The sequence below is a fragment of the Callospermophilus lateralis genome, chromosome X (genome assembly GCF_048772815.1).
Source record: "Callospermophilus lateralis isolate mCalLat2 chromosome X, mCalLat2.hap1, whole genome shotgun sequence".
Lineage (NCBI taxonomy): Eukaryota > Metazoa > Chordata > Mammalia > Rodentia > Sciuridae > Callospermophilus > Callospermophilus lateralis.
In genome coordinates this window covers 38,665,316-38,688,743 of record NC_135325.1, presented here as the reverse complement: position 1 = coordinate 38,688,743, position 23,428 = coordinate 38,665,316, and the positions used below count along the sequence as shown (strand labels likewise).

The 23,428-nt window shown below is 40.2% G+C and overlaps 1 protein-coding gene across 2 annotated transcripts in view; it reads left to right on the top strand.

Moving 5' to 3' along the window:
- Phf8 (PHD finger protein 8) overlaps window positions 1-8,662 on the top strand; it is an 82,283-nt gene extending 73,621 nt beyond the window's left edge. For both annotated transcript variants that reach the window (XM_077106716.1, XM_077106715.1), the window contains 3 exons: window positions 929-1,038; window positions 4,997-5,333; window positions 6,167-8,662. In XM_077106716.1, the coding sequence (XP_076962831.1) occupies window positions 929-1,038; window positions 4,997-5,333; window positions 6,167-6,255 (536 nt within the window). In that variant the 3' untranslated portion in view covers window positions 6,256-8,662. The remainder of the gene's footprint in view (window positions 1-928; window positions 1,039-4,996; window positions 5,334-6,166) is intronic.
- The last annotated feature ends 14,766 nt before the right edge of the window (window positions 8,663-23,428 follow it).

The window sequence follows — 23,428 nt, the reverse complement described above, 5'->3', positions numbered from 1 at the left end:
ATGTGGCTCAGTGGTTGAGTGTCCTTGAGTACAACCCCTGGTAGTCCCCCCCTGCCGCAGTCTGGCTGGGCACAATTCAGGAGCCACTTGTCAAAAGAAACGAACTTTATTTTTAGAACACACACACCACACCACACAGCTCCTCAGGAAAAACCCTCAGAGCCCAACTGCCACCACCGGCTTCCCACAAGCCTCTGCACCTCCCCCACTCTTCCTGCTCTTGAGGCCAATGGGCTAGGTCACGTGGGTGGAGCCAAAAAAAGTCCCCCATTGAGCAGCTCCGTGGTCTGAAAGGGCGGGGAAACAGCCCAATGAGCATCACCGCAGAGGAGCCAATCAGTTGGCAGCTAGAAGTTTGCTGGCAGCTGGAAGTTTGCTGGGGCCCCTTGGACTATGGCTCTCAACACCCCCCCCCACAAAAAAGTTCTACCTCCTAATACCATTATAGTGGCAAATAAATTTCCACAGGAGTTTTGGAGGGCACATTCAAACCATAACAGTGGGTGTGGAAATAAGGATAGGGAGGGGGCTGGGATTGTGGCTCAGTGGTAGAGCACTTGCCTAGCATGTATGAGGCACTGGGTTTGATTCTCAGCACTGCATATAAATAAATGAATAAGATAAAGGCCCATCAACAACTAAAGACATTTAAATAAATAAGGGTAGGGAGGAAGGGAGGCCAGGAGCAAAAAAACATGGACAACCTTAAATACCCAATCAGGTAGGTGAACTTTTATTCTATTATCAGGTGTGCTTTGAGTATTTGTAAATTATATATTTACCTTATAGGACGCAAAACCTGGCTTTGTGAAAAGATGGAAGCAGGAAGGCCAGTGAAACTACTTTTGGGGAAGTTGAAGGTGGAGAAAATAATTGACATGCAGATAAATGTCTCAGAGAGTGAAACCTTCTCCTATTTCCCTTGCAGCCCGTGTGACCCCAACTCTACCCAAGCAGGACCGTCCTGTACGTGAGGGGACCCGAGTCGCTTCCATTGAGACAGGTTTGGCTGCAGCAGCTGCAAAGCTGGCCCAGCAGGTAAGTGCCTGCCACCCAAGTAGTGGCTCTTCTGCTGATCCCTGTTTGACTAAGATCCTCAAAACTCAGACCTTCAAGCTGATAAGATCTCACTATTGTCTCAGTGGGTTGTGGGAAACCTTTGATCTTTGTCCTTGGCAATATCCCAACCCCCTACAATATCCTTCATATCCTAGTTCTAAGAAAAGCTACTTCCATAGGGTTACACAGTTGACATGATTTAGGACAAAAGAAAACATGGGGCCAGAGAAAAGCCCTTACTGATATTACTTGCCTTTCTTGGGTGTATATTAAAAAAAAAAAAAAAAAAAAAAAAAAAAAAAAAAAAACTCAGATCGACATGTCCTTTGCCCCCACATGAAGTGCCCAAGAGGTGACTCAGCTGAGTACACTTAAGTCTTTGGTCACCCATCAGTATAGGAATTTGGTCTATTAGAAAGAAGTTTTACTTATTCTCTTCTCCAAATACTATTACCTTGATTTTCATCCCCTGCTTCTAAAGAAAACAGCTATTGTTTTTTTTGTCCTAACAGGTCTTCTTCACTACAATTAATTTTACCCCTTAGCATTATACTTTACAAGGTTCTTTAACATATGTAATATGCTCAGAAACCCTAGGAGCATTTGGAGATAAATCTTCTCATTCTTATCAAAATTCCTTGAGCTCCTCATGCCACATCCTGTAGTGTGAGCATTATTGAGCTAACTCTAGATTATGTGTTTCCATGTACAATGTCTAATGTAAAATGCCCGTAGCCTGGTTCAATAGGTGATATTTTCATCATTTTGCAGGTGAAGAAAATGAGGCTCACTTTAAGTGACTAGTCCAGGATAAGACAGCCATTAAATGGAAGAGACAAGATTCATACTCATCCTTTAACTTCAAATTTCATGTTACTTGGATATTTAAATAAAGTGAAATAGTCAAGTGCTTATTTATTTTAGTAATTACATCCTATTTAAATTAAATTTAATAGAATGATGTTTTTCACATGATGGTCAATGGAGCTATAGAGTTTTTAAGAAATGTTTTGGAGGCTATTGTTGGGAACCAGCACAGACTGAGCAGGCCAGGTGGCCCTTCAAAACTTCTTTCTGTTATGTATATCCCAGTGCCATGTAAGGTGTAATTTGAACAAAAGGGGGGGAGTGATTTACCACTTTAAATAAACAGATGAATTAAAGGTGTGACAACTATTCTTAGTTCCGTTTTAGGAGTAACTTCTATTTATGATGATTAGGGATTACTTCAAAGAACAGGTTAAAATTGGAGAAGGCTTTTGAAGGCTAAACTTTTGGTAGGAGTCAGGAAGCCATTCTAGGAGAAGAGAAGTCCTTAGTACATCAAACAAGGACCTCTTCATTTGATCTCTAGTCACTTCTCCTTGCTGACCTCCTGCCAGATTCTCATGCACAGCCTTTGCACCAGCCATACTACACTACAGTACTCTTGATTCATTCCATGTATCAGATTTTTTTCATGCCTTTGTGTCTTTGCACAAGCCATTCCTTCTGTCCAGTGTGCCTTTTCCAATGCTTTAATCTGACACTCTTTCACACCACCTACCACCACTTTATTTCAGTGGCTTTCTTTGCTTCCACAGCATTCTCTCATGGTGTTTAGGGTGATAAGTATATTTTTATGTGTCCTTTATTAAACTATAAATGCTTCAAGTGTAGGGATCTATTTAACTTGGCATCCCCACTATGGTAAGCATATGTATTTATTCAGTGCTGGGATAAGTGAATGAATGAATGAGTTTTTCTCGATTGGAGACTTCATGTTGGGACATGGAATAAAATAAGTAATGGTTAAAAGAAAAGGGTTCTGGATCTAGCCTACCTGGCTTTGAATCCTAGCAGTACCACTTGCATAAATTATTTAATTTCTCTTTGCTTCAATTTCCTAATAAACTTTCTTAGGATTAAATGAGATTTTGTATGTAGATGGACAGACAGACAGACAGACACACACACACACACACACACACAAATTGTTAATAATGGCACTTTGTATGGAGTAAATACCACTGGCATGTTAGCTTCCCGTCATCAACATAGGGATTGGCTAGATGTAAGTGGCCAGACGGTGGAAGACCATGAATGTAAATCCAGAGCATTCAAACTTGGGGACCTGCTAACACTTTTTTTTGGGGGGGGGTGTACTGGGGATTGAACTCAGGGGCATTTGACCACTGAGCCACATTCCCAGCCCCATTTTGTATGTTATTTAGAGACAGGGTCTCACTGAGTTGCTTGATGCATTGCTTTTGCTGAGGCTGGCTTTGAACTTGCGATCCTCCTGCCTCAGCCTCCTAAGCTGTTGGGATTACAGGCATGCACCACTATGCCTGGACTATTAACAGATTTTTGAGCAGGGAAATTGGCAAGGTGAAAATGGTCCTGTAATAAGAGAATGTAATCATCTATGAGTGTATCTAGATAAATTATATGAGAAAGAGACTGGCTGCAAAGGTAGAAAAATTTAGGCTAGTTGATCTAGATATGAAGAGATTGTTTCTGGAATCAGATGAGAGAAAAGGTTACAGAAACACCATTCCTGATATGGGTGGAATAGAAGTGTGGCTGAAAAAGATTCTAAAGCCAGATGGCTTGGGTCTGAAACCCAACTTGGCCATATACTGGTCCTGTGACTTTGGCAAAATGGCTTAGCCTTTCTTTGCCAGTTGCTTCATTCTTCAAATGGGATTATATTTCTTCTCAAGTTCTTTTAAGTATTAAATGAGTAATTTTAAAATACTGCCTGGCATGTATTACTAATATTATTATTCTTGTCCCCAGAAATTGCTATGGTAGCCACAGCCTGTCAGATCCTCCGAAGGCAGGAGTAGGTTCGTGTTGCCAAGAGAAGGCAAAGAAATGTAATCACTGAGTTGTTCTTTGTGGCTGTGTAGCATTTCAGAAGGTGAAGTCGTTTACATGCTCTCAGCACCACCTTTCCAGGTTCTCAGGGCTCCAGATGCCCACTATACAGGTACCCACTATGCAGTGGATAGTAGATCCATAGAGCAATGGATGGATGAAATCCAAGATATTGGGAGAAGTGACACAACTCCTTATTCATACCTCCCATCCAAAATTGAGGTTTTAGATCTGTCTACCTGGAAGATTGTCAAGTCCTCTGTTAGAAGAAAAAGACCAGCAAAATGAAGAAAAGCCATTGTAAGAAATTAAGATAGAATAATAATTTACCACTTGTTGAGTTCCTTCCATATGCTATGTATTTTTACAGCATTGTTTTATGTAATCTTTCCAACAACCCTGAAAACTGGACATTATTTTGCCCATTTTGCAGATGAGGCAGCTGAGATTCAGAAAGGTTAGTTACTGACTATAGTCATCCAATTTAGGGAACACTAGCCTGGATTTCAACCCAGGCTTACCTCATTGCAAAGCTAATCATCTTTCTATTCTCAGATGTTCCATTTAAAAAAGTTTTCAGGATGTGTCTTCAGATAGATCTGGTTAAATATTAGATTCAACTACTTTTCAGCTATTAAACTTTGGAGACAAGTTGCTTTATATTCCTGCTCCTGTTTTCTTATCTGTAAAATGAGGGGTTTTCTTTCTTAGGACTGTTATGAGGATTAAGTAGGTTAAAGTATATAAAGTACCTCAGCTGCTGGTTTAAATTTAATTGTTGTTATAAGTGTTTATGATCCACCTTATTAGTGATAATTTTAGGACCCAAACCCAAAGTCTCCAAATTCATTTACAATTCTCTTGCCACTGTACTGATAAATGGCAGTGATGACTTATGGATGAATGGCACCTCAGGTATTGAAAGGTCTGTGTGTTGTGTGTATGAACAGACTAGACTTAGTGGGGAGGGGGTAGTGGATTGCAGAACTGTTGATGATTATCTTGTTCCTTTTCTGGGAAATTATCTTATTTGATTCACTCCTGAATCATTCTTCCCATTTGATTTGTGTTTCAGGAGCTACAGAAGGCCCAAAAGAAGAAATATATTAAGAAGAAGCCTTTGCTGAAGGAGGTAGAACAGCCTCGCCCTCAAGACTCCAATCTCAGCGTGGCAATACCAGCCCCAACACTGGTTACTGCACCCCAGCCTCTTGCCTCTTCCTCACCCCTGCCTCCTCCTGAGCCTAAACAAGAGGCTCTGTCAGGAAGTCTTGCTGACCATGAATATACTGCTCGACCCAATGCCTTTGGCATGGCCCAGGCAAACCGCAGCACCACACCCATGGCCCCCGGCGTTTTCTTGACCCAGCGGCGCCCTTCAGTTGGGTCCCAGAGCAATCAGGCAGGACAAGGTACAATAGCTGTATGGTAGTAACGATGGGTCTAAACCTTAAGTTTAGACCATGGAGAGATGTTGACTGATTTTAAGTGGTGACAAGATCAGGTTTAAGATCTTTCTAAAGAAAGATCATTTGATGACCAGAGTGGAGGGTGGGCTGGCAGTAGGAAAGGTACAAAGGAGACACATACATAGATTCATGCAGGAATGAAGAGAAGCTGAAGTTCTGGCCAAGGTAGTAGAAAAGGGAAGGAATATAGTGACCAAATATGGAAATAATCTAATGAGACATAGGAGATGATTCATATAGGGAGAAAGAAAGAGGGGTCTGACCGCCCCATTTCCTCACTTGTGCCCCCCAAAATTCAGGCCATACAGTCCATAGCTTAAGGGTGCTGAGGTTGGTATGATGTTGGGGGTTGATGAATATAGGAGTTTCTAATGAAAAAAGGCCCTGGCGATGGCAACATGAGGAACATTGGGCTATAATCACTAATAAGACCTTTTTCTAGCCCTTGTGGGTGTGATAAAAGGACATGGAAGCACACTCATCTCCCTGCAGAATTTTGAAAGGAAAGTGATTGGGCCCAAAAGAAACCAGTGGGGAAAATGAACCAGACAAATTATAACCAGGGAGTTTTATCTGCTGAAGGAGGCCATAGGCAGAAGAATTAAGGTATGTGGTGTTGGATGGAAATAATTAAGGAGGGATTCTTGTCCAATATGGCCTAAGGATGAAGAAACGTTGTGGGAAGAGGAATAGAGTAGGGGTGGCCTGAGGACAGTGCTGGAGTTACTGCTAAAGCTTTTGCCATACCCTTTGCTTACTTTTCCCTTCCCCCACAGGAAAGCGTCCCAAAAAGGGCCTGGCCACAGCAAAGCAGAGACTTGGCCGTATCCTGAAAATCCACAGAAATGGCAAGCTACTTCTGTGAGCCGAGTCCCCTTGTGTTCCATCCCTCACCCCTTCACCCCCATTGCCTTCTCCGTTGTCAACTTTCGGGGCACTTCTGGATCCTGTTTGCCCCGGACAAGGTGCTGAGGCGCATTGTCCTGCTTTCTTGGGACTGACCAAAGGCATGGACACCCCCATGGATCTTTCCACTGGTTCCCCTCAACTCCCTTTCCCACTACCATTATGAGCATCGTACCTTCTTTCTCTATACCCCTGAGAAGCAGGTAAATGGGAGAAATTTCCAACTGACTAGAACCCTTATTTCTGTTCCTCCAGCCCCATTTCCCTGCTTTGTCTTTTACTCTTACCCCCCTCCCAACCTCCCACCATGTAGCTGGTAGGCAGGATGAAGAGAGGCATGAAGAGATCCTGGGCCCCTGGATATTTCTGTGGCCATGAAGTGGGAGACACGGTGCTCCACTTTGCAACTCCAACCCTCTCTCTAGAAGACACCCATGTTTCCTTCCCTTTCCCCTCCCTACCAATACAGTGGATGTACCCACCGATAGACTTCTTTCTGGGAGAAGGCTGTGGTCTCTGCCCCCTCTTGCCAAATACTTCATGGAAAAAAGAGGAGGGCCCAGAGTCCCCTTACTGCCCCACTGTGGGCTATTGATAGAGGTGGCCTAGAAAGGCTGAATTCACTTATCCTTAAAAGAAAGTAGATTCACTTTTCAAAGTGTGGAGAGGACAGATGCCTAGGTCTTTGACCATCCTCATTGGAGGAAGCTACTTATGGCTGGCTATACATGAAGCTCTTTGTCACAGGGTGAGCCCCAGGGATTTGCCTGGATTTTGAGGTCCCGCAGAACATTATCCATGCAGCTGTGGCTGGGCTCCAGCAGGTGTAAACCTGAAAGCACCTGTCACTGAAGCAGATAACCCTGGACCTTCTGGAGAGGGTATCGCAAGACAGTCTACCCCTGGGTCCTTCGCCAAACCTTCTTATTTCTTTTCCCACCTGAGGTCTTAGTCTGGATTAAGACCTCAGAACTCATATCTTCACTCCTGGACCTTTGCACTTGCAGACCATAGGTCAGCATTTAAGCAGAGTGCAGATGGACCACTCACTCATGAGCCCAAGTCTAGGAGAAGAGATGCCCATCTGTGAAGGAGCAGACCGTCTTCTCCTCTTTCCTTTGTGTATTCTTTCCATTGTCCAGACAGTGCCCAAACCTCCCTCTTGTCTTGCCTCACTGGCAATCTGGACTTGATGGAGAATGCTCCTTTTCCCACCCCATTTTGGCACTGCCCAAGCGGAGTGTATCCTTGTCCTCTACCCTCCACTCCAACCTCACCCCAGCTTGCCTCAAGCTTCTGGGGAATTTAACAGCTACCATTCAGGCCACAGGGAATTTGTGAGGCTTCCTTTGTCTTCTTTGTGTCTTCGGTTTTATTTCTTCTCCACAGCCCCGCCTCTACTGTCCTTCCTTGGAATCAGGGGTCCCTTAGCCTGTTTGCTTTTTCTACCTTGGGGACCCCAGGGGCCAAGCAGTCCTCCATCTAGTCACACCAAAGGCAAAAAGCCTGGCTACCTCCCCCCTAGCACGTGAGGTCCCTACTCCCCTTTCCTCTGTTTCTACCCAGCTTTGCTTATCTTGGGGATTTCAAGGCAGCAGGGGGTAGTAAGGGGAGGGCAGGAGAAGCCTCTGTCCCAGTGTAGGCAACTACCTGACTAGACACAGACTGCTGTCACCAAGACCAGGTCCCCAGCCCTTATGCCCATTAACACCCCTTCTTGATCTTTCAAAGGCAGCTAAATTGCTAGCAAATCCCCCTGATTCCTGGCCTCTTTCTCCTCCGTTTCTTTGTTAGAAGTTTCTGTGGAGCTAAACTCAGCCTCCATTTGACTGGGTTCATTTAGTTTAGTAGGGTTCTCAGAGTCTTCTGTTTGTTGTTTTGTGTTGTTTCCAATGAAAAGCAAGTTTACCCTCAGAGTCATGCTTTTCCAAAGAGGCTAGTGTTTTTTTTTGTTGTTGTTGTTGTTGTTGTTTTTTTTTTTTTTTTTAATGTTTCAGGTTCTAAGTGAAGTGAGTTGGGGAGGGATTGGAAGTGGTAGTAAACAAGGTTTAGAACATGGTGAGATAGTTAACTCTGATCTCCAATCCCCAGCAGAGAACTGGGGGTAAAATAGGGGGCAGGGAGAGAGGATTTCTATTCACCTTTAATATATTTTTACAAAAAAAGCAAACAATTTAAAAACAAACCCACCGCTTCTGTACATGTCTAAATATATTTTTAGAAGTGGGTAGGATTGTGAATTTCTGATGCAGGGCCTTTTTATAAATAGGTTAGAATAGTATCATCTGGACTTCTCTGTTGTTTTTTTCCCTGTTTTTTTCTTATGTTGTGTTACTAATGTAATTTATATTTTTTTTAGATCCTCCCTTTCCTATAGAGATAAAAGTGATTTATCTTGGCAATTGCTTTGCTTGGCATTCTTTTTTCATGGGTGTTGGTGTTGGTGGAGGTGGTGGTTGTGGTGATGGTGGTGACGAAGGTGGTGTGGTATGGGGTCCAGAAGTGATGCCTTTTCTCTCTCTCTCCATCAGCAAATTATCAGTGAATATTTTCTTGGTACTCAGCCTTAGGTAAGAAGAGAACAGGATTCCTGCCCTTGGGAGGGACTCAGCTGAAGCAGATAATCAAAAGTATAGTGAACAGAAAAGAAAAAGTACAGCAATCCAAAGGGGGTCTCACGAGTTCAATGGGAAGGCTTTCCATAGCTTCCATGGATTGTTTTTACTTGCTACACCTGTGCCTCTTTCTATGAATATAGGACCCCAGCCCGATGCCCCCACACTTTCTGACATCTTCTTCAGGCATCTGTGGTATGATCTGGACCTGACTACTGTGCTGGATCTAATACATCATGTTTGTTTCCTTGTGCCAGGTGCTATTGTGTGTGTGTGTGTGTGTGTGTGTGTGTGTGTGTGTGTGAGAGAGAGAGAGAGAGAGAGAATGTTGTTTCATCTTCACTAACACCCTTATCCTACCAATGAGGAAACAGGCAAAGTAACTTTCTATCATCACACATATAGTAAGTTCTGGTTCTAGAATCTGTTCTTATCACTTTGTTCTGTGGCTTCTCACTGATAACCCCAACCCTTTATTAAGTGCCTTTTGGGTGATAGGCATGGGTTAGACATTTTACTTAGTATATCTCATTTAATCATCACTGATAACCCTATGAAGGCAATTATCCTTGTTTTTTTAGTTATGAAGACAAACTTTCCAGTGGTCTTCCACAGCAGTATCTGCCCAATTCCAAAAATCAAGATCTTTCCCCTTCACTGTGTGAAAAAAAAAATTGTTTGAGGCTCAATAACCCAACAGATATTTATTAAGCACTTGTTGTGTGCAAGGTGCAGCATTGAGAGTTGTGTCCTGAGCCAGAGCCACCAGTATAATATTAGGAACCTTGTTTCAAATTCACTACCTTTTAGGACAGGCTTCTTACTGTGTGTGGGTCATCTGTAAAATAAGGAGTTTGAAGTCACTCAAGATTTCTTTCTCCTAGAGATTTTACTTTTGTGAGTCTGGGTGATGCTCTCTAAATGACCTCTTCTAGTTCTCACAATTTTGAGTCTCAGCGTTAAATACTTTAGATAGAAAAAGTTTATGTCTGTCATATAGGGAAGTGTATCTTTTGATAGAGGCAATAGAACAGAGGAAGAATTTCAGAGACTTTGTAGGAATGGTGGGCTGGATTCTGTTTGTTATCAACTCCCACCTTCTCAAGGACAAAAATCACTTTCACCAGCCTCAGGTTAGAGAATAAGCTATAGTCTCAGTTCCTTATTGTCAGTTCAGGTAGGTACCAGCACATCAGAGGCTTCTGTCTAAAAATTGGGAGAGGAACAAGGCCCCTAACTTCTGTTTTATCTCTTTCCAAAACAGAATGGAAATGTGTATAAGACTTGCTAAGAGCTCTTTCTCAATGACTAACCAAGTAATTTGGGGGAGTGTCTTCATCTATTTTGTGTAGCTGTAAGAAAATATCTGAGACTGAGTAATTTACAAAGAAAAGAAGTGTATTTTGGCCCGTGGTTCTGGAGGCTAGCAAACTTGAGAGCACTGGACCATCTGGCCAAGGCAATGTGCTCTTTCACTTCATGGTAGAAAAAGCAGAAAAGAACTAGCAAGTGCAAGAGGAGCATGTGTGTGAGAGTAAGGGGCAGTGCCAGGCTTGCTTTATAACATGCTCGAGAACTGTCCCAGTCTCTTGAGAAAGACACTAATCCATTTGTGGGCATTGCCCTCATGACCCAATCACCTCCCAAAGGCCCTACCTCTCAACACTCCTACATTGGCAATCAAATTTCGACATGAAGGGCTGGGGAAATAGCTCACTTGGTATACCGAGTGCTTGCCTTCCATACAAAAGGGCCTGGATTTAATCCTCAGCACCACAAAAAAAAAAAATCAACATGAATTTGGCAGGGACAAACCACATCTAAACCATAGAAGCTGAATTACTTTTGGGGTCTTAGTTTTAAAAACAAATGGGGGGTTGTGTATAATTGCAAGCAATGTAGTATAACTGCAGCTGTGATTTTTAACCAGGGTTACATAAGCAGAATCTCTGAGAGGAAATGTGTAGTTTGAAAAGGCATATAATCACACTTGATTAGTTTTTAGCCATAATACTTAAAACCTCAGATAATGGAGGATCAATAATTTTGATATTTGTCAGAGGATCTGACTTTACCCATGAATAACAGTCATTAAAAGGCCTTAAGCAGAAAGTAGCACCATACAACTTGTTTTTTAAAAGGATCTCTTTAAGTGTAAGGAGGGGGTTACAACTGAAGCAAGGAGGCCAGTGAGGAAGTTATTTGTAGGAGAGACAGAGTAGTTCTCACCTTATGTCTCTCATCAAATGCCATTTCCCTAAGGAAGTCTTTACCCAACTGTCCAGTTGACACTAACCTTTTCCTGGACTTCTAAATTCCATAAAGGACAGGTATCCCAGACTTTCCAAGAGACAGAACCAGAGGATTGGCTACTTACCCAAGAGACAGGATATGGACTCTTCTATTACCTTCTCAGCTTTGTAACTCAGTTAACATTCCTGAGCCTTCTTTTCCACAAGACTACATCAATGTCAGAATTCATCAATGAATGTGGTAAGAGAGAGTACCCATTTTTGTATATTTTCTTTTTCAGGAGTCCAACCTTCCCCACATTCCATTCCATTCTGTCATTTACAACTTTTCAGGAGTATCTCCCCCAAAGTCCTATTTTCATCATCCCCTCCTGCTTAATGGCATTCCATGTAATCCTACTGCTTATTGCACCCTCCTTCTAGAAGTTTCTTAGAACCTGGCCCAACTTGGAGACAATGGGCTGTGGTGGAAGGGAATGTTCCTAGAAGTTTAGAAAACCAATGTTTCAGTTCCAACTCTGCCACCTGTGACCTTGAGCTGATGCCTTCATCAGCTCAGTCTCATTGTCTGTAAAATGAAGATAATAATCATTACCTTATAGGATTACTGGGAAGTAATAGCTAGTGTTATTTGGGGAAGGGTATCATACAGTTTATTTTTAATTTTTAAGCTCTTCTTATTTGTTAGATATAAATGACACTAGAGTATATTTTGACATAAATAAATGGAGTATATAACTTATTCTAATTAGGATCCCATTCTTGTGGTTGTACATGATGTGGAGTTTCAATGGTGGTATATTCATATATGAACATAGGAAAGTTATGTCTGATTCATTTCACTGGCTTTCCTATTCCTACCCTCTCCCTTCCTTTCATTCCCCTTTGTCTAACCCACTCAACTTCTATTCTTCTCGTCCACCCCTCTCCCCAGTTGTGTGTTAAAATCCACAAATCAGAGAGAATGTTCTTTGGGATTGGTTTATTTCACTTAGTATGACAGTCTCTGAATTCATCCATTTACTGGCAAAAGTCTTAAAGTTTGACACTCAGGTGATCAGTGAGTGCAGTTTAATTTTTCCCAGGAAAATTTGCCCAACAAGGTCTATAATCTCACTTTTAAAAATTTCAGATAAAATAGGCTTTAAAGGAATTGGGGAGATTATTTCAAACTGAGGCAGGAAATTGTGTTGGCTTCATGAGGAAGGTGGTATTTGAAGCACATAGAGAGATCTAGGTCAGTAGGGGTGGTGGGCCTTAAACTGTAGAGGAGATAAAACCAAATCTAAGAAACAAAGTTATTAGAAGTTGCCAGAGTATCATCTGTGTTAGTTAAATATCAATGGTTCAGTTCTACAGTGGATCATCAAAGCCTCTTTTGTATCAGGCCTTGTGCATGCCATTGGAGGGCTTTATCTTCAAGGACTATGTGATTTAGTTCAGATGGAAACCCAAGTACATCACACTGGGACAAATAGTATATTACAAATAAGTGCAGAGTGGTATGAGAGCATAAGAAAGGAGATCCAATCCAGTCTGAGAAGCCCGAAAGGCTTCGGGGATGATGTAACTCCTGATTTGAGTTTTGTGTTTTGTTTGTTTTGCAGTGCTGAGGATGCCAGACATGCACTGGTATCACTGAGCCACATCCCCAACCCACAATTTATGTTTTTTGTTTGTTTGTTTTCAGTACAAGGGATTGAACCTGGGTCCTTGTATATGATAGGCAGATGCTCTATCACTGAGCCACACTACACCACCAGCCCCTAAATTGAGTTTTGAAGGCCATTTACTGGGGGAGGGAAGACAGAAGCATGCATCAGAATAGAGAATTCCAAGCAAAAGGGACAGCATAAATAAAAGTAGAAGCAGTCTGGGGTGTAAGTGGAGCTACAAACCCTTTAGTTTGAATACATGAGCTGGAATACATGCATTGGTAAGGTGGCAAGTATTGGGGGATAAAGCTGATGAGGTGGGCAGTGACTGAATCATAGAGGTCTCTGTCTTAGCTTTTTATCACTGTGATAATATACCTGAGAAAAATCAACTCAAAGGGAGCAAAGGTTTATTTTTGGTTCATGATTTCAGAGGTTTCAGTCCATGTTTGCTTGGTGATTTTGCTTTGGGTTTGTGACAAGGTAGTACATCATGGTAGAAGAACCTGGGTGGAGGAAACCTGTTAATTTCATGGTGACTAGGAAGAGAGAAAGAGGAAGAGACCTGATCCCAATATTTCCTTCTAGGGCACAACCTCAGTGACCTAACTTCCTTCCACTAGGCCTCACCTCCTGCCAGGTTTCACCACCTCCTAGTAGTGCTATAGGCTTGCAACCAGTGCAATGGCACACATTTATAATCCCAGTGACTGAGGAGACTGAGGCAGGAAGATTGAAAGTTCAAGGCCAGTCTTGGCAACTTAGCAAGACCCTGTCTTAACACTAACAAAAAAAGGCTGGGGATGTAACTCCCCACTACAAAAATAAATAAATAAATAAAATCCAGAGCTGGGGTTGTGGCTCAGTGGTAGAGCACTTGCCTTGCATGCATGAGGCACTGGGTTCGATCCTCAGCACCGCATAAAAATAAAGATATTGTGTCCATTTGCAACTAAAAAATATTTTTTAAAAATCCAAATCATAACAGACCATAACAGTCTGATTTATGTTTCAGAATGTTCTCTCTGGTGATCCTTGCAGTGAGAAGAGACTGAAGTATGCTAGCATAGAGGCTAGTGTAAAGGTGGCTGTACAGTTCTGGTTAAGATAAAATGAGGTCCAAACCAGGACAGTGACTGTGAAGAAGATACCAGAGATGATAAATCCATATTAGTTTTTCCTAACACTTTACTATGAACGTTTTCGAACATTCAGGAAGTCAAATAACTATACCACAAAAAATTCATATATCCACCACACAGATTCTGCATTTATCATGTATCTATCCATGCATCCACCCCTGTGTTAGCTTTCCGTCACTGTGACATGCACCTGATATAATTAACTTGTCAAGAGAAAAGTTTTATTTTGATTCATAGTTTTGATGTTTCCAGGTCATGATTGATTGGTCCCTGTTGCTTTGGGCCTATGGTGGCATATTTTGGTAAGAGTACATGGCAGGGCTGGGGTTGTGGCTCAGTTGGCAGAGCACTTGTCTGGCACATGTGAGGTACTGGGTTCGATCCTCGGCACCACAAGAAAATAAAGGCGTTGTGTCCATCTACTAGAAAAAGTATTTTTTTAAAAAAAAAGAGTACATGGCAGAGAAAAACTGCTCACTTTATGGCCAAAAATCAAAAGAAAGCTGAAGAAGAAGAGGCGGGGATGACACTATCACTTTCAGGGGCACACCCCCAATCACCTTTGGACCTCCAGTAGGCCCCAACTCTTAAAGGTCCCACTACCTCTTTATAGCACCATAGGCTGGACACCAAGCATGTTAATACATGGACCCTTTGGGGACACTTTTCCAAATATCAATACCACCTTTTATACATTTAAAATTTACTGATGCCTTCACATCCCTTCAAACACTTAAGCATGCGTGTGATTTAGTAGAGTTCAATACTTGTGATTCTTCTTATTTTTGGTGCTGGGGATCTAATCCAGGGCCTTATACAGGCTAAGCAAGCACTTTACCACTGAGTTGCACCCTAGTCCCTTGCATTTTTGTGTGTGTGCGGTACAGAGGATTGAAACCAGGGGTACCTTACCATTGGGATATATCCACATCCTTGCCTTTTTTAAAATTTTGAGACAAGGTCTCACTAAGTTGCCATGGTTGACCTCAAACTTGCTGCTTGTCTCAGCCTCTCAAGTTGCTGGGATTCCAAATGTGTACCACCATGACTGGCCCTTGTAATTCTTTCTTAGAATATCCATACAATTAAATAAATGCACACATCTTAAGAGAATAATTTTGTGTTTTGACAAATACTTATACCTGTAATTCACACCCCTATCAAGATCCAGAACATTATGATCAACCCTGAAAATTCCCATGTATCCTTCCCAATTGCAGCCCTTCCCTCTTACAGAGTAGGACTTCAGTGTGAAAGACTAGGATTTGGAACTTGTGAAAATAATTGTCCCAGGTGGAGTTAATCTGTGTGGTTCCTCTCCAGAAAAGTCATGGAGACAGGTAACTAGGCAGGATACACAAGCATTAGTAAATAACTTCAATGGAAGTTCTTCAACCTTCCTCCCCCTCTCCCTAATAAGCCTTATCTTTATAGATCAGTGCATGAATCAATGAACCAAAGAGGAATCTAGTTAAGGGGCTGTTGGTCTCTGAAGAGTTAGGAGTCTTGTAAGCGAGTAACAATTCAGCATAACAGATGTTGAATGTTGAATGCTATAACTGAAGAGGGGAAGAAGAAAGAATTAAAGTAACCCAAAAGTGCCATAAGGGTTTGAAGTAGGTGTGTGTGTGTGTTGTGTGGGGGTGATTGAGAAGCGCTCATAGGAAAAGGGAAAAGAACATTTAGCAGGCATGAAAAATTTCCTGGAGTGTGAGGAGCTGTCTTGAAAGACATTGACTTTGATAATAAGTATGATAGACAAAGATGTTTTTAGTTGCAGATAACAGAAAACAAGCAATGAGACATTGGCTCATGTCTAGAGGTATGTGGGTATTAGGCACTGGTTGATCAATGCTTTGTTCCAGATTATCTTTGTGTTGCCCTCTTTTGTTTGTGTCAGCTTTGTCAGAATTTGTCTTCTTGGTCACAGGATGGCTGCCTGCAACAAATGGGGATATGATCACTTCCCATAATCATTTTTCAAAAGGCCTGAGTTTTGGGCCAGTTGAACTATCCCTAACAATCCTTGTGGCCCTCAAGTGCCATATACAGATTGGCATAAGCCTGGATTATATGCTACAATCATTGTGGCAAATTAAAGGACCCTCTGGAGGTGGGAGTGAGATCATTCCACAAAAAGCACATGACTTCTACACAATGATTCCACTTTTCCAGTCTTGCTTATTTTCCATCTATATATTATATTTGATGACAGAAAATATCAAGACTTTGATATTTTTAACTGGGTGGGTTTTTAAATTTTATTTGTTTTAATTTGTTATACATGGCAGCAGAATGCATTTTGATTCACAGTACACAAATGGAGCACAATTTTTCATTTCTCTGGTTGTACACAAAGTACAGTCATACCATTCATGTCTTCATACATGTTGCTAGGGTAATGATGTCCATCTCATTCCACCATCTTTCTTACCCCCATGCTCCCTCCCCTTTACCCTATCCAAAGTTCCTCCATTCCTCCCGTGCTCCCCCCACTCCCATTATGGATCAGCATTCACTTATCATAGAAAACATCCGGCCTTTGATTTTTTGGAATTGGTTTACTTCACTTAGCATGATATTCTTCAACTCTTATCCATTTACCTGTACATACCATGATTTTATTCTCTTTTAATGCTGAGTAATATTACATTGTGTATATATACCACAGTTTCTTTATCCATTCATCTATTGAAGGGCATCTAGGTTGGTTCTACAGTTCAGCTATTGTGAATTGTGCTGCTATAAACATTGATGTGGCTGTGTCCCAGTAGTATGCTGTTTTTAAGTTCTTTGGGTATAGACTGAGGAGAGGGTTAGCTGGGTCAAATGGTGGTTCCATTCCCAGATTTCCAAGGAACCTCCATACTGCTTTCCATATTGGCTGCACCGATTTGCAGTCCCAACAGTAATGTATGTACCTTTTTTCCCACATCCTCACAACACTTATTGTTTCTTGTATTCTTAATAACTGCTATTCTGACTGGAGGGAGATGAAATCTTAGAGTAGTTTTGATTTGCATTTCTCTAATTGCTAGAGACGTTGAACATTTTTTTCATATATTTGTTGATTGATTGTATATCATCTTCTGAGAAGTGTCTGTTCATTTCCTTGGCCCATTTATTGATTGGGTTATTTGTTATTTTAAAATATTGTTTTAGTTGTCAATGGACCTTTATTTATTTATATGTAGTGCTGAGAATTGAACACATTGCCTCACACATGCTAGGCAAGCGCTCTACCACTAAGCCACAACCCCAACCTAGGTTATTTGTTTTTTTAGTGATAAGTTTTTTCAGTTCTTTATATCCTGGAGATTAGTGTTCTATCTGATGTGCATGTGGTAAAAATTTGCTCCCATTCTGTAAGCTCTCTATTCACCTTACTGATTGTTTCCTTTTAGTTTGAAAACCATCCCATTTGTTGATTCTTGATTTTATTTCTTGTGCTTTAGGGTCTTTTTAAAGAAGTAGGGGCCTAATCTGACATGATAAAGATTTGGGCTCACTTTTTCTTCTATTAGATGCAGGGAGGGTCTCTGGCCTAATTCCTAGGTACTGGTTCCACTTTGAGTTGAGTTGTGTGCATGGTGAGAGATAGGGGTTTAATTTCATTTTGCTACATATGGATTTCAATTTTTCCCAGCACCGTTTGTTGAAGAGGCTGTATTTTCTCCAATATGTGTTTTTGGCACTTTTGTCTCGTGTGAGCTAACTGTATTTATGTGGGTTTGTCTCTCTATCCTCTATTCTGTACCATTGGTCTACAAGTCTATTTCGGTGTGAATACCATGTGCTTTCTAGTATAGTTTAAGGTCTGGTATTTTGATGCCACCTGCTTCATTCTTCTTGCTAAGGATTGCTTTGGCTATTCTGGGTCTCTTATTTTTCCAGATGAATTTCATGATTGCTTTTTCTATTTCTATGAAGAATGTCATTGAGATTTTGATTGGAATTGCATTAAATCTATATAGTGCCTTTGGTAGTATTGGTCATTTTGACAATATTAATTCTGCCTATCCGAGAATAAGGGATATCTTTCCATCTCCTAAGGTCTTCTTTAATTTTTTTCTTTAGTGTTCTGTAGTTTTCATCGTGTAGGTCTTTAACCTCTTTCATTGATTTCCAAGTATTTTTTTTTTTTTTGAGGCTATTGTAAATGGGGTAGTTTTCCTAGTTTCTCTTTAGAGGATTTGTTACTGATATACAGAAATGCATTTGATTTATGGGTATTGATTTTATATCCTGCTACTTTGCTGAATTCATTTATTAGTTCTAGAAATTTTCTGGTGAAATTTTTCAGATCCTGTAGGTATAGAATCATGTTGTTGTCAAATAGTGATAGTTTAAGTTCTTTTCCTATCCATTTCCCTTTAATTTCTTTTATCTGTCTAATTGCTCTGGCTAGAATTTCAAGGATTATGTTAAATAGAAGTGGTAAAAGAGGTCATTCCTGTCTTGTTCCAGTTTTTACAAGAAATACTTTCAATTTTTCTCCATTTAGAATGATCTTGACCTGGGACTTAGCATAGAAAGCTTTTACAATATTGAGATATGTTCCTGTTATCCCTAGTCTTTCTAGTGATTTGAACATGAAGGGGTGCTGTATTTTATCTATTGAGATGATCTTATGGTTCTTATCTTTAAGTCTATTGATGTGATGAATTACATTTTTTTGATTTCTGTATGTTGAACCAACCTTGCATCCCTGAGATGAACCCCACTTGATTGTGGTGTACTATCTTTTAAAAATGTTTTTGTATTCAATTTGCCAGAATTTTATTGAGAATTTTTGCATCTATGTTCATTAGAGATATTGGTCTGAAGTTTTCTTTCTTTGATGTCTTTGTCTGGTTTGGAATAAGGGTAATGTTGGCTTCATAGAATGAGTTTGGAATGGTTCCCTCTTTTTCTATTTCATGGAATAATTTGAGGAGTATTTGTATTAGTTCTTCTTTGAAGGTCTTGTAGAACTCAGCTCTGAATCCACCTGGTCCTGGGCTTTTCTTGGTTGGTAGGCTTTTGATGGTGTCTTCATTGCTTGAAATTGATCTGTTTAACTTGTGTGTATTGTTCTGATTCAGTTTATATAAATCATATGACTAGAAATTTATCAATGTCTTCAATATTTTTTATTGCATTGGAGTACAAATTTTCAAAATAATTTCTAATTATCTTCTGTATTTCTGTAGTGTCTGTTGTGATATTTCCCTTATCATCATGGATTTAGTAATTTGAGTTTTCTCTCTCCTCTTAGCATGGCTAAGAATTTATCAATTTTATTTATTTTTTCAAAGAACCAACTTTTTGTTTTGTTTTTCCAATTGTTTCTTTTGTTTCAATTTCATTGATTTCAGCTCTGATTTTAATTATTTCCTGTCTTCTACTGCTTTTGGTGTTGATTTGATTTCTTCTTTTTCTAGGGCTTTGACATGTAATGTTTAGGTCATTTATTTGTTGAATTTTCCTTCTTTTAAGGAATGAACTCCATGCAACGAACTTTCCTCTCAGTAATGCCTTCATAGTGTCCCAGAAGTTTTGATATGTTGTATCATTGTTCTTATTTCCCTCTAAGAATTTTTTCATCTTCTCTTTGATGTCTTCTGAATTCCATTATTCATTCAATATCATATTATTTAGTCTCCAGTATTGGAGTAGCTTCTATTTTTGATTTCTAATTTCATTCCATTATGATCTGATAGAAGGCAGGGTAATATCTCTACTTTTTTGTATTTGCTAAGAGTTGCTTTGTGGCATAATACCTGGTTTATTTTAGAGAAGGATCCATATGCTGCTGAGAAGAAAGTATATTCACTCATAGATGGATGAAATATTCTATATGTCTATTAAATCTAAGTTATTGATTGCATTATTGAATTCTATAGTTTCTTTGTTTATATTTTGTTTGGAAGATCTATCCAGTGGTGAAAGAGGTATATTAAAGTCACCCAAAATTATTTTTGTGGTCTATTTGTCTCTTGAAATTGAGAAGAATTTGTTTGATGAACATAGATACTCCATTGTTTGGGACATATATATTTAAAATTATTATGTCTTGTTGATGTACGGTTCCCTTAAGCAGTATGTATTATCCTTCTTTATCCCTTTTTATTAACTTTGGCTTGAAGTATGCTTTATTTGTTATGAGGATGGAAACTCCTGCTTATTTCCACAGTCCATATGAGTGGTATGTTTTTTCTCAACCTTTCACCTTCAGTCTGTGGATGTCTTTTCCTAGGTAGCATATCGTTGGGTCTTTTTTTTTTTTTTTTAATACAGTCTGCCAATCTGTGTCTTTTGATTGATGAGGTTAGGCCATTTTAGGCCATTAACATTCAGGGTGATTATTGAGACATGATTTGTATTCCCAGTCATTTTTGTTTATTTTTGGTTTTTAACTTGGCTTGGTTTCTCTATTGATTGTTTTTCCTTTAGTGTAATACCTCCCTTTGCTGATTTTCATTGTTGTTCTTTTGTTTCCTACTCATGGAGCATTTTGCCGAGGATATTTTATAGTGTAGACTTTCTAGTTGTAAATTCTTTTAACTTTTGTTTATCATGGGAGGTTTTTATTTTGTCATCAAATCTAAAGCTTAATTTTGCTGGATGTAAGATTCTTAGTTGGCATCTATTTTCTTTCAGAGCTTGGTATATATTATTTTAGTATCTTCTAGCTTTCAGGGTCTGGGTTGAGAAATCTGCAGAGATCCTAATTGGTTTCCCTCTATATGTGATCTGATTCCTTTCTCTCATGGCTTTCAAAATTCTCTCCTTATTCTGTATGCTAGGCATTTTCATTATAATGTGCCTTGATGTAGATCTGTTGTAATTTTGTACATTTAGTGTCCTGTAAGCATGTTGCATTTGATTTCCAGTTCATTCTTCATGTTTGGAAAGTTTTCTGATATTATTTCATTGAGTAGATGGATCATTCCATTGGTTTGTATCTTTGTGCTTTCCTCTATACCAATAATTTTTAGATTCTTCTTTTTATGTTGTCCCATAATTCTTGAATGTTCTGCTCATGGTTCCTTACCATTTTCACTATGTGGTCGATGTCCTTTACAAGATTATATATTTTGTCTTCATTGTCTGAGATTCTGTCTTCCAAGTGATCTAATCTGTTATTGATGCTTTCTATTAAGTTTTTAAATTTGGTTTATTGTTTCCATCATTTCAGAATCTGTCTCCTTATTGAAATAATCCTTTGCTTCCTGTATTTGCTTATGTAGCTCTTCATCAAAATGATCTTTTGCTGCCTGTATTTGCTCTTATGTCATCTTTAATTAGCAGAACGTTTTAATTATGTACAGCCTTAACTCCTTTTCTGATATTTTTTCTACTGTGCTGGCCATGGATTCTAATAATGTAGTATCTTGGTTTGTTTGGGGCCCTTTCTTCTCTTGTTTTTTCATGTTGTTCATGTGTCTTCCCTTCTAGCTCTTTAGATCTGCAGGGTTCCAATACCTCTCCTTTAAAGGGGAGATCAATATTAACAGATCCCAGTACAAACAATATACAGCCTTAAATCAAGTAGTTCCTATTAAGATGTTTACAGTTTTGTCACAATTTATAGAAATGGTGAGTTCACTTATTATCTACAATATATAAACAGTAGGTTTACAAAAGGGTCTACAATTTCTGATGGTGGACAAAGAGAGAACAGGGCATGGGGTGTATGATAAGATATTAAGGAGGTAGGATGTGAGGATATAGAGTTATTAGATCTTTGGAAGCGTGAAAGAAGAAAAAAATCAAATGAAGTTGGCTAATAGCAGGAGAAAAGAGAGAAAGTGATTTTGGGGAGACAGGTAAGTGGGAAGACTATATAGAGTACAAAAAACAAACATTAAAATTAAGAAAAATTAAAAATGTAAAAATAAGAGATAAAGAATATACAACACAATTGTAATATACTATTCAAATATCCCAGTCCTCAGTAGCCTAATCCATGAAAAGTACTTGTTTTCACAAATGTTGCGGATGTGAGGGAGGGAGGAGAGAGAGAGAAAAAAAAAAAAAGAAAAGGAAAAAAATCCCAAAGGAAAATTAAAAAGGATTGGTTCTATTAGAGTGCAATATATTTCCTATTTCCCTTCCCATTCAATAGGTGGGGTTGTCTGTTGTTTGCTGGTATCTCCACCCTCAGGATGGTGAAAGTTATTAGGGTGGGAGGGTTGGTTTTGGGGACGGAACTCCTGGATGTGGGATGTAGCACTTGCTGGTCACCATTGGGAAACTGCACCCCAAGTATCTCCTTTGGAGCCCACTCGTGTGACGTGGGCACCTGGTCTTATCTCCTTATATCTCCTGTATACCTCACAATTCCTGGTCTCTACTTTAGCCTCTAAACTGTATCTCACTCACCCCTTCCCTTTCTACTTCCTAACCAGGAACCTGAGGTCTTGTGGGCTGTGCTCTGGGGCTGGTACACCTGTCTCAGAGAGTGTTTTATATTGGGCAGCTCAGGACCAGTCTTTGTGAGCTACTCACTGGCCATGTAGCTGCAAGTTGCTGGGTTAGTGGATGCAGAGGACGGGGAGTTGGGGGACTATACGTACCTTGATATTACCTTTAGGCCCCAGCTGGTGTCCTAGGCTGGGAGTTGAACCAACTAAAGATGATGACAAAGGTGTACCAAGATGGAGGCAACTGCTTTCAGAGATCGGATGTCGGGCTGCGCTGGGTGGGGCATTGGGTGTAGTGTTCAGAGATGCAGCCCCGTGGCTTGCAGTGTTGTGGCTGGCAGGTACCTCCTGACCCTGTCAAGTGTCCCCAGGTACAGGAAACTATGGCAGTGGTTACAGTGTCCCAAGGTGGAGGCAACCAGGGGGAGCCCCATGCTGGTAGATGGGGGTCCACATGGGAATGGTGGCTGGGGATCATGCATGGGTGGTCAGTCGGGGGTCCTGCATAGGTGCTAAGGCCTGGGGTCCTGTGTGGAGACAACTGCCAGGATTCATGCAGGAGAGCAGCTGTCAGGGGTCCTCTAATAACTAGCAGAGAAACAGTATTCCCATTGCTTAAATCCCAGGTTACGCAGCAACAAGGAATTCAGCCTCCCCCTATCCCGCCATCTTGGATCCTCAACTGGGTGGTTTTTATATGTTTGAATTTCAAGAGTTTTTTATATATCAGGATATAAGTCGTCTGTTAGGTATGTGATTTGCAAATATTTTCTCCCAGTTCATAGCTTTTATTTTTATTTTTTACTAGTGTCTTTTCCAGAGCAAAATGTTTAATTTTGATAAATTCTAACTTATCAACTTTATTTTATGGATTTTCCTATTTAAAGCATTCTTTGCCTGGGTATGGTGATGCACGCCTGTAATCCCAGTGGCTCAGGAGGCTGAGACAGGAGGATCATGAATTCAAAGCCAGACTCAGCAAAGTGAGGTGCTAAGCAACTCAGTGAGACCCTGTCTCTAAATAAAATACAAAATAGAGGAGGATCACAAATTCAAGGTC